Source organism: Monodelphis domestica, chromosome 5 (assembly GCF_027887165.1).
Source record: "Monodelphis domestica isolate mMonDom1 chromosome 5, mMonDom1.pri, whole genome shotgun sequence".
NCBI lineage: Eukaryota > Metazoa > Chordata > Mammalia > Didelphimorphia > Didelphidae > Monodelphis > Monodelphis domestica.
The window spans coordinates 158951219-158965310 of record NC_077231.1 but is presented as its reverse complement, the minus strand read 5'-3'; the positions used below and the strand labels follow the sequence as shown (position 1 = coordinate 158965310).

Here is a 14092-nt window from a genome sequence, read left to right as displayed (position 1 = left end):
TTTCCCCTGTGGTTCTCTTTAGAAAACAATATGAATCAAACAATGAAATTTTCATGAACTGAATCTGCATAATTGGTGACAAGGTTTTAACTTATTTATAGCTTTCACTGAAATGGCAATAGTGTCCCAAAAGATAGTGACCTTGTATTTACTTTCAGCTTTCCAAAATGGAGGTAAGAAAATTATCTGGAAAATTTGAATAAAATGAAAAATGTATTACAGAGAACTAAAAAAGTATTAATAAGTAAAATTATATATTTGTGTTTTCAGTGTTTTAAAGTTCTTTTGTTCAAATGATAATGCAATATTTCTATATTACATTAACGTAATTTCCATTAATTAAGTTATCTACTTAGAATTTATTATTTGATAGATATATAGTTGAGATATCGATGATGAAATGGGTTGTAGAACCAAATAATCACAAAATCTTTGTACGTTCACTCCCAGCTCAGAAGTATTTAGAGGTCCTCAAGGAGAAGTGGTGGTGGGCTTCCCAAACCTGAACATGAATGGATTGTAATTAAGGTGTGTTTGAGCTGAGTCAAGGGTAAAAGGGACCAGAAATGGGGTGTTCGAGAGGCTGGGAGTCAAATGCAAATTTCTTTACATTTGAAAAAAAAAGGGGTCATGAAGAAAAGCTGGGATGAAAGGATGAGTGCATTAGTTTAGTTAGTCCCACACATTCAAGCTGTGTCATTGATAACAACAACACACCAGTTCCTCGCTGGATATAGGCAAAACATTTGTATTACTTTAAATATCATTCGCAGAATGTGATAAAAGTATAACAGTATTTCAGCTAACCTCCCCCAATGAAGTTTTTTTCATACTGATAGGTAAGTGGCATGGAAGATAAAATGTTAAGCCTGGAGTCAAGAAAACATGAGAACAAACCCAGCTTCAAACACAGACTAGCTGTTTATCTAGAGTTAGCCACTTAACCTCAGTTTCCTCATTTGTAAAATCAGGATAATAATAGCATTTATTTCCTAGGGTTACTGTGAGGATAAAATTACATAATCTATTTAAAGCAGTTTGTAAACCTTAGCATACTAGATTTATGTTAGCTTTTATGACTTAAAAAGGACATAAATCACTACATAAAAAGATATGGCTATAGTCTGTATATCTCAGGAAATCACAACCCTTATTTGAATTCCCACTGTCCAGGTCCAACATGATACAGATTTAGTTCAATGACACAGGAGTATATTCTGTTTCTATCCCTATAAGAGAATGCCTCAGGCAAAAATTATTCATGAGACAAATTGTCATAAGGCTGACTCTTTAGGTTCCTCCCTGCATGGTGTTTTTCTGGCTATTCTCCTAGTTTAGACAATGTTTCACAAATCTCTGCCTAACCCTGTAGGCTAATCAGATTTCTGAAGTCTTTTGGCTGAGACTACTGTTATTTCTCTCAGTTCCTGCCTTTCTTCCTTCCAGGCATGATTCCTCTTTCTAGGCCAAATTCTCGTTAAGAAGTGGCATAGCTCCCATTCTCTTATTCCTATAAGGAAGAATTACACCCAACAATAATTGAGACACCAGAGACTTCCTTACATTAATTGGGACTAAATTCCTACAATTATTACAGAAGAAACCTAGAGCAAATGAAATAGCCCACCAAGAACAAATATCTTTACAAAACTAAAGCTTATGACAGAATCAAAGAATCATAAAAACTAAGAGTTAAGAGAGACCTCAGAGGCCAAAGTTTGCCCCCAATATTCCCTTCTTCTGACATCACTGAAGCTAGGGAAGGGAGAACTAATACCTTGAATGGCAGCTGCTCTCTGAAACTCCACTTGATAATCAGCATTTAAGGTGAAGATACCACATCATGAGGTGGACTATTTCATTTGTGGGGAGCTCTAGTTGGTCCCTCATCCCCTTGGTAATAAATAAATGTCCTTATTTCTTGCAATAAAATCTTCTTGGGAGAGATTATCTTGTCTAATTATTATCTCATGCATTTTTCTTTAACTGCTTGAATTTGTCAATGTCTTTCCTAAATATGGCACCTAGAAACAAAAACAATGCTCCAGGTATGAACTGACTTAGATTTGTTGTTATTCAGTTTTTTTCAGTCATTTGTGTCTCTTCATAACTCCATTTGGGGTTTTCTTGAGAAAGATTCTGGAGTGGTTTTCCTTTTCCTTCTCAAGATCATTTTACAGAGGAGGAAAGTGAGGCAAACAGGGCTAAGTGATTTGCTCACACATAGCTAGTAAGTCTCTGGGGCTGGACTTGAACATGGGTCCTTTTGTTTTGAGGTCTGGTACTCCACTGCACCACCTAGCCCAGTAGAACTCTTTGATTTTGAATTTTGAATGATAACTTTCCTCATTGTCTAGCAAAATACAATTTGTTTTGGACTGCTACATCACAATGTACAAACATTGATTTTGCAGTAGATGAACAACCAAATTGTTTCACAAGCATTGTTATCTATATGTATCTTGATCAAATACTAAAGGTGGATTTTTAAAACTCAAAGCATAGACCTATTTAATTGTCAAAATAGATTATGTACCATTGAGACCTTTCTAATTGACATATCTAACATGATATACTTCTCAATTTTGTCTCATCCATATATTTGACAAACATACTTTATATGGCTTTATCCAAGCCATTGTTGAAGTTACAGAATATATAAGTATAAGTCCAAAGGTAGATCCCACTGATACTTAAAATCTCCTTTGTGGGCTATTAACACATTTCAGTTCTGGACACTCAACCAGTTCCAAGTTGACTAAACCATAATGTCATCTGGCCTTGACCCCCAAAATAGCATGAGTAAATCTTTTGATACCCAAGTATGAGCCATCCACAATATTGCTCTGATCGACTAATCTAATGACACTATGAAACAAGAACAATTTCTGTGAAAAATAATATCTTCAGAGAAAATACATTTAAATGGATATAAGTATATAAGACCAAGGCCCATTTCCCTAATATATTACTAGCAAATGATATGAACAGCTTTCAAAAGAATTATAAAAAAACAACTATATGAAAGATGACTCCAAATCACTAATAACAAAAAAGTGGTTTAAAACAATTGTGAAGGAAATTGGAAGATGACTAAAGAATTAGCTAATTCTAGAGCCATTAGGATGGTTAACTAATATGCTCTTGGTGAAGGTATACATAAATCCAGTAATTGTGGAAAACTTTTAAAATAATGAAATAAAATAAAACAATAATTTTAGGAAAAAGTATGTGATATCACTAAATTCTCCATACCTTTTTTGTCCTATAATCCTACTTCGAGTCACATACCCCAAAATAGTCAAAAGCAGAAATAAAGTTTTCATATATACAACAATTATTCAAAACAAAACTTGTGCTTACAGAATTTAGAAACATATTTAATATCTATCAACTAAGCAAACTGGGAATTCAAAGAAATAGATGAAATAAGGAAATTTGCTTCCTTCCTGTTCTTAAACTCTAATATACAGAAAATCTCACAAACACTTGGCTGCTTGGTGACATATGAATTTTGTTTGTTTCAAGGGGATGTTCATGGGGAAGGGGGAAGGTTGATTATTGTCCTTCACACTCAGATTACTGATAATGACTTTTAATTTGAGTATAATTGGATTTAAGTAAGGCAGAATTCCACAAAGCCCAGAGTCTTCCTGTCTCTACTAGAGCCATCACAATCCAGTGGCAATACAAAAGTTAAGATTATTGTTGCTATCTCAGACTCAAGCTAATGACCTTGACTTCTTTGGTGTGTAAGTTCTCCACAGAACCTCTTAGCCTGCCCTCATGGCCCCTGTAACAAATCATTCTCATTCACTCCTGCCAAGAAATGTTTTTACATGCCTGAGGTAGACACTCCCCCAGTCACCAATGGGTTTGATCTTCAACCTGGATCAGCCTGCCTTCCAAGATGGTTTACCAGGGTGAAGTCAAGTTGAATTTTAATCTAGGTAGAGCCACATTTGAGAATTTTGCAGACTGTTTGATGTCTCTGTTCTAGAGGAAGCTTGTCCCAACCATTCTTAATTTTAGTTCCTTTATTCTCTTCATTAGTTTTATTTATCACTGATATAGTTTGATGGTACATATTTGGTTGCTTACTGTCTCCTAATTAGATTGTGAGTTCCTTGAGTTTAAGGAATGTCTTTTGCATACTTTTTTTTGTCTTAGTACAGAACCTGGCACAAAGTAGGCACTTAATGAATATTTATTGATTGATCAGGAAAAAAAGGAAAAACAATCTATATGTTCTAAAACATTTACAGCAATTCTTTTTGTGGTAGCAATGACCTGAAAACTGAAGGGATGCCCATCAATTGGGGAATAGCTAGACAAGTTTTGAAATAGGATTGTGATGGAATGTTACTATCCCATAAGAAATTATAAGCAGGAATTTAAAAAAATCAGAAAACATACCTGAAATTATGAAGAGTGAAAAGAGCAGAACCAAGAGAACATTATACACAGTAACAGAAATAGTATTTAAATAATGATTCTTTATGTGCATATCTAGAGAAAGAATTTATAAAATAAACTAGACATACTTTTATATATCCATGTATCTTTTTTTTTTCCTTGGTCAAATAATGCCTTCTCTAGAGCAAGGAGTAGAAGTAGAAGAAGGGAGAGAAATACCTGGGAATTTTAATGTAACAAAGAACCTAAACAAACAAACCAAAAAACTCAGTTGCTGGCCACTCCTGAAAAACTCAATATATTCAGAATGAAATTTGTCTTTTATCTCAGAATGGTGATTCAATCTGCTCAGTCACCTGTATATGACAGTTAAAAATTTCTGCCATGCCCTAACACAGACAGAAACAAATAGAAACTGATCAGAATAATAATTCTAAATATTTAACTAGATATATGCTAGGATCTTCTTGCCACTGATCTCTAGATTTCTTTTTGCATTTCCCCATCCACTTGGCACTGCATTTGGTCTATAACATGAAAACAAAAATCTCAGCTTTGTTTACTTTTAAGGTAATTTGTAGGGAATCTCTATCTCTATTCAGATTTCATTTTAAATTACATCTCTGTGTTTCTTCTGAAAACATTCACTCATTCAACTGGCATTTCAGCTTTTTGAATTTTATCTTTAGGTACAAGACTGACCTGTCCATTTAAGATATATCAGTTTGTTGATCCAATGACAATTTTAAATTCTCCTATTTATTGAGCACTTATGATATTTTTTCAAATTCTTGAATATATATTTAATATATTCATATATATTTAACTCAGTCAAGGATCATTAAATATATAATTCATCATGTTTATCACTGACATTTCTCTGTTTTTGGTATTCAATCTTCATGATAGTTTGAGTTGGCCACCTTGAAGGTGACCAATAAAATTCCTTGAATGTTACAATTCATACTTCCATATTTTATAAAAACTCTTCTTTCTTTTTCTAATTGTTTTTGATTCCTAGCTAGTTGACATTTGTTTGCCATGTATTTATAGATTTTTTGGGGGGTGGTAAATGTTCATTCCTTTTCAATGTCTCATCCACTGCTTGTTGTATTTCAATATGTCCACTAAATAGAATTTTGTCAGGATTTCTAAGGTAGACTTAAGACAATATGATTTGTTTTATCTGATATTTGCTGAACAATTTGATGGTGTGAATGTGTTAGCACACATGCAAGTGAGCATACTTTGTTTTTTCATACATTTATTCTTTTGTATATCACATCACATTTTTATTTGGTCATGTTCTCAGAAAATGAAGATCTCATGAAACACAGGAATATGTTTTTATTAATGTAGACATATTACTGAAAAATCTATTTGAAAAGTGTATTGTGAAATACTAAAACAAGACAGACAATATCACTGTAATATGTTTATCATCACTCAAGGTATTCACTTTGGAGGCATTTCTAATAGTTTGGATGTATGCATTAACTTCTAATAGATTTTTTTGAAAAATTATCTGTTTTCATAATTTCTCATGTTGAGGAGCTCTATTACTGTGAAGTTATAATAAGGAGACATATAACCCTAAGTCAAATTCATTTTCCTTAAGTTCACAACAAACCATATCACCCTCCCTCCACATTTGGTAAGTTCCAATGACTCTCTCTTATCTCCAGTATCAAATATAAAAGCTTCTGTTTGACTTTTAAGTTCTTTATAATGTGAGTCCTTCCCATTTTCCAATATTCCTACACCTTCCATCTAAAAGATGGAAAAAAGTACTATAACCGAAAATAAAGTTTCTTTTATATAGATACTAAAGCAAATTAATATTATAGGCTTTAGCTACTATAGAATTCATCTATCTATCAGGACAACTAAATTATTTATTTTGATGGAATGTATTGTGAATTTTGACAGCTTCAGTCCTCCCAATAAGTCTTTTGATTGTTACTTACATCTCTGAGTTGTGTCACTCCACTTGCTGTCCTTGCCAGTGTGACAAGTTCATCTTGCATCTTATCCACCCATGACTTGATACTATAGAAATGAGAAAATAAAAAGAATGTCCCTTCAGATCAATGGCAATTGGCTCTGATGATCACAAACACACATAGAAACTGACAGTTTATACTGATGTACAAGATTGATCCTGAAATCCCCTTGATACTTATAAGAGTCCATTTTCAATAGACTCTTCTCTCTCTGTGCTTCCTTTACCCTCTCTTTCAATTACTTAAGTATTTGTTTATTTGTTGTTGTTTTTGCAGTTATCCTGTGAAGATTCTGAAATAGCTCAAAATCAATGACTTCTGTGGATAGCCTAGGATTTTGGAGGTAGAAAGGGATCTTATAGATCATTTGATCCAACCCAAATACCTGTGAGGCACATTGAATAGAGAAGCCTGAGCCTGGAGTCAGGAAAACCTAAATTCAAATCTGACCCCAGAAACTTAGTAGTTGTGTGTCCTTGGGCAAGTCACTTAACCATATTTTGCAGGAAGAAGTTAGCTGGCTCAGTAGTTAAAGATACAGAGCTTGGTCTGGAGGCAAGAAGACCCAAGTTCAAATCTAACCTCAGGCACTAACTAGCTGTGCTACCCTGGAAAAGTCCCTTAATATCCATCTGCCTCATCTTCTCAGCTGTCAAATAGGGATAACAAATGCCCTCACTTCACAGGGTTATTATGAGAATCAAATGAGGCAACCTATGTAACATGTTTAGTATAGTGCCTGGCATATAATAAGCATTTAATAAATACTTCTTTATTTCTTTAACTTTCCACATCAGAAACTAAGGATATTTTAAGTGATTTGATCAAGGATATACAGCAAGTGTGAACAGTAATAGGAGGTTTATAGCTTTATAGCTACCAATAAAAACATTGTTTTAGGTGTTGCACAGAATTATCAAATGGCCATTCATTCTCTTTCAGCTTAAATTTAAAAGCAATTGATATAGGCATTTTAAGCTGTGCTTAGGGAATTCTTATATAGAACCCTTAATAAAAGAATGCCAGAAGTCCAAAGATCTAAGTGACAGTCATGGCTGTTCTACTTAGGAACAGTATGGCTTTGAATAAGTCTCATCATGTTTTGAACCTCATTGAACTTCAAGCTCATTCATCTATGTCATGGGAATAATAATGTCTACCTCATAGGACCAATACAAGGAGCAAATGATAGAATATGTACGTGAAACTTCTTTGAGAAATGAACAAATGTTGTCCAAATATAAAGCATATTTATAATATATAGGATACATTACATGTTATACATCTATACATACACAAATATTTTCTATGTAAATATATACATAAATTATACTTTATATGTTTATACATATATTATACATATATTATAAATATAATCTTACTTAAATATATTTATATATATTTTATATTATACATATATATTAAATATATTTATATAAATCACATTATTACATAACTATATTAATTGCATATGAGCTATTTTGATGTTGGGTGTATAATACAACAACACATAAAAAATTCAATGATTGACAGAAATTAATTTCCCAAAAGCACAGACATTTTTCTCTTTAAACTTTTACGTATTTGAGAAGACTAACAACAAATAATAGAGATATTGCTTGATACTGTGAATGGTTCTAGGAGTATTTTCTTATTCAAATATATATATATATATGTATACATATAATGTTAGATTTCCCTGTCCATTTTTCTCTCAAAATGCAATATTATTTTCTGAATTTGAAATGAATTGTATCTTTCTATATCAATAGCAGATTGGCATTCCTTTCTTTTTGTTTCATGTTATTAAGGCAAAAAAAAAATGCTTCCACTTCCAAGGGCATAGCACCCAGTATGTGGTAAGATAACAAAATGCAAGAGAATGATTCTGCAAATCTATTGTGGATAACTCAGATATGGATAAACAAGTGTAGATTATAGAAGAAAATGTTACTAAGGCTCTCTTTAAATAGCTATGTTTCAAGCAGAAAAAGAAATCAAGAAAAATGTTCCTGATAACTTAAGAAATTAGAAGGAAAAAAATAAAAATAAGGAAAAGACATAAAAGAATTCTTAAACAATATACCAAAGTTGTGAATGAAATTAGTAAATAAAATGTTGGAAAATAAGCACAAATATTTTAATTAGAGTTTGAGATGAATATATAAAATTAAGAAAAGGAGTATGAATAATTTAAGTCAATAATACTTAAATGTATTTGCAGAAAATCAGGTGAAAATTAAAGAAATACAAGTTAAAAACATGGCAGGATTCAAATGGAAAACTTGAAAGGTTATGGAAAGAGGAAAGTAGAGTGAACATTTTAGGAGAATTAAACTGAAAGATGCTCATAATTTTTTATACAAGTACAATGGTATTCTGGGGTATTCATGATGATTTATATATTTAATCTTAACTATATTATAAGCATTAGCTTGCATGCCTGCCATTCCTTTATTTTTAGTAAATGTAATTTTGTTAATTTTTCACAAAAATTAATAAAACTCATAAATTTGTAAACTATAAAAGCTAATAGCAGAGTTGGAGGTATTTCAAGTTAGAATGATAAAGTCCAGTGACAATCAATTACATAGCATGTTTGAGAGATATAGACATGAGAGCTGGCCTCCTCAGAGTCAAACTTTTTAGTTAAGGCTTAATCTTATGTTCATTAGATTACTATGAAATTCCCAGGACCAAAAAGTAAGAGAGATTTTTAAAATAATTTTAGTTGTATTGGTTTGTAGGGGAATGAATTTGATTCACATCTAAATTTAAATTAAATTAAATTTAAATTAAAACTAATCAACATGACATAATCAAAACATTATATCTGAACCTAAGTAAGCATACCATCTCTACCAATATACACTTATGTGTCCTTATTATATATATTATATAGCCCTTTCTGGCCCCCTTTTTACCAAAAACCTTCTCTTGAAAAAAAGATATAGAATTACAGAATAAAGTTAGCAAACACATTTGTAATGTAAGGTGATGGGAACTATATGATTTCAAAGATCCAATCTAAGTTTAGCATTCATTCAGAGATACAGAATAATCACAGAAGAAAAAGAATTGGACTTGGAATCATAAAGTAAATTCAAGAGTACTCTGCCACAAATTACATGTATGTGTGATGTTGTTGTTATTGATCTTGCTGTTATTGGTATTGTTCAGTCCTGACCAACACTTCGTGATCACATCTGGGGTATTTTGGGGAAAGATACTGGAGTGATTTGCCATTTACTTCTCCAGCTCATCTGACAGATAAAGAAACTGAGGAAAAGAAGGCTAAATGATTTGCCCAAGGTCACATAAATAATAAATGTTTGAGTTCAGATTTAAAATCAGGATGATGAGTCTTCCCAACTCCAGGCTACTCTATTCATTTAACTACCCAGCTGCCAGGTGTAACCCTAGTAAAAGGCATTTCACCCCTTTGGGTCTCAATTTCTCCATTTTGTAAAATAAGAGCCTTAGATATCATTAGAGCTAACATTCCATAATTTCATTTTATTTTTGTTATATTCATTTCATTATGCATATAGGCACTATGAACAAGAGAGTTCTCAAGTGATCTCTTAAGATATTGGTGAGAGATGAGTCATTTTAAATAATATGAGTTTTAGGGGCACTGTGGGTGATATTTTAGGATCTACTAATTCTAAGTATTAAAACTTGCTTAAAACAATTTTTAAATCCTTACTTTTTGCCTTAGAATTAATAATGTGTATTGACTGTAAGGCAGAAGAGGGATAAGGGCTAGGCAAAAGGGGTAAACTGACGTGGCATGCCTAGGGTCACACAGCTAGGACTTCTGAGGCCATATTTGAACCTATGCCTTCCCTTCTCTAGATCTGACTTTCAATACACTGAGCCAGCTAGCTGTCCTCCAAACTAGTATAATTTTTTTAAAAAATCTCATAGTTTTAAATTATATGTAATGATTTTACTCTATATAGTTTTCATATAAAATTATAATCTTTCATATAAAATTACTAGGGAAATAATAAACATGTTAATATTTTATTTATATTTTTTAAAATTTACATGGATTCCAAAATTGATTATCCTTCAAAAACTAAAAAATGCTTGAGAATGATATTGATTTCACAACTATTCCCAAAATATTTCATCCAATTCCATATAAAGAGGCAACAATATAAAGAGGTCTTATTGATGAAAGTAGAGCTGTCATTCCATTTTTTGTGGATGCATTGGAATATATGTCAAAAATAGATTGAGGGCTGAATCTAGATTCAAGAAGACCTGAGTTCAAAACCAGCATCAGATACCTAGTCTCTGTGTGACTGAGAAAGTTACTTACTATTCACTTGTCTTATTTTTTATTATTATTTTTTGGTTTCTCAAAAGGTACCAGCCTTTATATTTTTGAAAAATAATAACGATTATGAATTCTTGCTTACAATGAGACAAAATTTGCCTTTTGAAATCATCTATTTCATTTTAAAAAAATATATGTGTATAATTTTATTTTCTCCAATTACATATAAAATTTGTTTCCTTAGCTGTAAAACGAGGATAAAAAATCACCTAACTTTGAGTTGCTGTGAGGATTCAACATTTGTAAAGTGTCTTATATAGTACATAATACACAGTAAGTGCTTCATAAGGCATTGTCCTCCTCCTTCCCACATCTTTTTCAATTGAGGAAATTGAGGACACCACTAAGCAAATACATTTACTGGGTGAGGAAAGTATGTTGGAGCAGAGATCTGTAAACACATGCTACCTTAATGACTCTTGGACTTTCTTGAGAGGTTTCAAAAATTTTTTTCTAATCATATAAAATACCTGAGAAAACATCTGAATGAACTCAGCCTATACCTAATCACAGGTTCTTGTAGTCTATATGCCTGACCCATAGTGATTATATATGTAGATTCAAAGAAATACAGATTATGTGTATTGACCTTCCAACAAAAAAAAAAATGGTATCAGGGAAGAATAAAAGAGATAGATAGAAAAATAGGTGTCTTTATTCATGATCTGAAAGAGAGGGCAAGTTTCTCCATTCCAAATGCCCAGAATCAGCTCTACCAAGACAACAGCTTCAGATTACAAATGTATTCTATAACTGCATACTATCATAAGATGGTGTAGTGATGAAAAGTCTTTCAATTAGGAGTGGGGTGGAGACTATGAGGGAGAAAGAACTGGGAATGAGGAAGAACAAGGGGATTACATATTAGAGAGAGAAGACCAAAGGGGGAGTAAGTAAAAGGAGTGAAAGTGAGGAAGAATGAACAAATGAATTAATGAGTTAATATCCACATTAGATTAAGAGAAATTGATTTTTTTTATCCTCCTTGAGGGTTAGATGATCCTTCCAAGGCTATTTTGACCTGAAGGAGAACACTGGTGTGAATCAAGTAGGGAAAAAACTGAATCTGCAGGTTCCATATTTCCTGAATAATACAATAATGTAGAATATTATATTCCAATGGAAGATTACACCAGGGGAAGAAGACCAGCTACATATAGCCTCAACCACTATATGCTAGAAACAGTAATAATTTGTCTTTTATATCCATGAATTCAAGATTAGAATTGGAGCCTGTTGGGTATGAGACCATAGTAGATAGAAACCAACAACAGGACTATATTACCACTGACCAGACTCACAAAATATTACAGAAGTAGTGGTAAAGGAATATATGTGAGTTTTTTCATAGCCAAACAATGTCTAATGATTAGATAATAATTGTATACGTTTTACATCATCTCAATATGTGCTGTTATTTATTGTTCTATGTATAGTGTAAGGATAAGGGCTAAGGGATAGAGAAAAATTCGAATTTAGATACAAGTCCAAGGGAGAAAGATTCTGGAAGGAAAGGAGGATCTGAGGAGTTGACTGTTTTTAACTGTAACTGTTGATTCTGGCATTCCACTGAGCTGGAAGGAGGATCTTTGCTCTGGCATCCCCTGGGAACAACTAATCTTGTGGAAAGGTTAGGGATTCCTGGGTTGGAAAATTTGCCTTGGAGTAAACTGCCTTTTCCTGGAGTACAGAAATTCACCTGTCTGAGAGCTACTGGTCAGAGAGATGCACTTGACTAAGGTAATCCCAAGGGTTTGTCACCTGAGACTCTGGGTTACCTAGGAAGCCAACCCCAGGCTTGAGAGGGGATTCAGGTTACTAGTGAGTCATGTCTCCTTAGCCTTCTTAAATACAATCTGGGTAGTTATATTAGCAGATAGTCAGATAGCATTTGGTTTTTGCAGAGAGTGGATAGGCAGAGCCTACAGAAGCGACAAAGAGTATCTCTCGCAAGGTATGTGGAAGGGGGCTCCAGTCTAGATCTGTACTTTTAGGACCCTTTCCCTTTACTCTAATTAGCAAAATAAACTTGATTTCAAAAGCCCAAGGGTTTTGTGCTTTGCTGGCGCTTGGGATGTCCCTGGATAGTGAAATAACTATACTGAAATTATCTATCTATATCTATATATGTGTGTATATATATATATATATATATATAAACTAAAATAATAGTTTATTTTAAGATATGGGAAGGAAGGGAAAGGAATTAGGATGATCTATCTAAACCCAAAATAAAATGGTTAACCTACAGTATTCAATACTTCACTATTTACAATTCTACTTCCTACAACTAGTTAAATTAAACCCCCTTAGTTAAAATATAATAGTGAGAAGGAATTGAAGGTAGTGGGAACAGGATTAAAAAAAAAAAAGGTCTCACTGATAGTTGTCCTCTGGAGTCTTGAGCAGATCTGTTGGAAATCACTCTCAGCATCAACAGGATTAACAGGGATAGGTTGGATCACAAGGAAATCCACAGGATAGAGAATATCTAGCTAGCTCTCTAGGTCCACCCCAGAAGAACTAGACTGAAACACAACTCCTAGCTGCTTAACTGTCTCATTCAGAAGCAAACTGCCTGTCACTTCTCCAGAGTTCTGGAAGCTTGCTCTTCTGCCTTGTAGGATCCTGCTTTCCTTATGACAATAGGTGTTTCTCATCTCCCATCCATGTAGGTATTTCCCAAACAATCTACCTCCCTTTGGAGGAAGGATTTTACTTCACTAGTAATATACTTTGCGTAACCTATATATGTTGCCTGAATCTTATCACTGTTTTATTTTCCACTTTATGTTTTTGCATGTGTCTAGTATGCTTCATGCAACTATAAAGTAGATATTATGTACTTTGTGCATCAATATATACTGTGATTTTGGTTTATTACCTGTAACAATGCTATATGGAAATTAATGATGTTTATATGGTATGCTTACAGAAAATCTGGAAAGATCTAAATGGATTGCATTTCTTGGAGGTGATATAAAGAGATAATGTAGAGGCCAACTCTGCTGTGAACATTTTAGTAAATATGAGAATTTCTTTCTAACTTTTATTTCTTTAGTTCCAGATACAGAAAGGGACAATATAATTAAAATCCTAATAGAGAAAGATCATTTCCTATACTGCCTTGGACATGGAAAAAGCTTTACACATTGAGAGAAATTCTCTGGATTACATAATTTATTCTATAATATTGTACACAAGTCCAGAGAATAATAATATTGCTCTGAAATTTCATGTCCCATAATTCCTAGGAGTTAAGAAAGTCTCATGCAAGAAAAGAAATTCTTGAGACTATTCACCACACAAGATCATCTGTTAGCCA

General features: G+C 33.0%; 1 protein-coding gene across 12 annotated transcripts in view; it reads right to left on the bottom strand.

The window, feature by feature from the left end:
- CACNA2D1 (calcium voltage-gated channel auxiliary subunit alpha2delta 1) overlaps nucleotides 1-14092 on the bottom strand; it is a 648555-nt gene that overhangs the window by 520077 nt on the left and 114386 nt on the right. For all 12 annotated transcript variants that reach the window (XR_008912227.1, XM_056799476.1, XM_056799477.1 and 9 more), the window contains exon 2: nucleotides 6384-6465. Coding sequence is in view for 11 of the 12 variants with exons in the window: in XM_056799476.1 (XP_056655454.1) it covers nucleotides 6384-6465 (82 nt within the window). In the remaining variant the exon portion in view is untranslated. The remainder of the gene's footprint in view (nucleotides 1-6383; nucleotides 6466-14092) is intronic.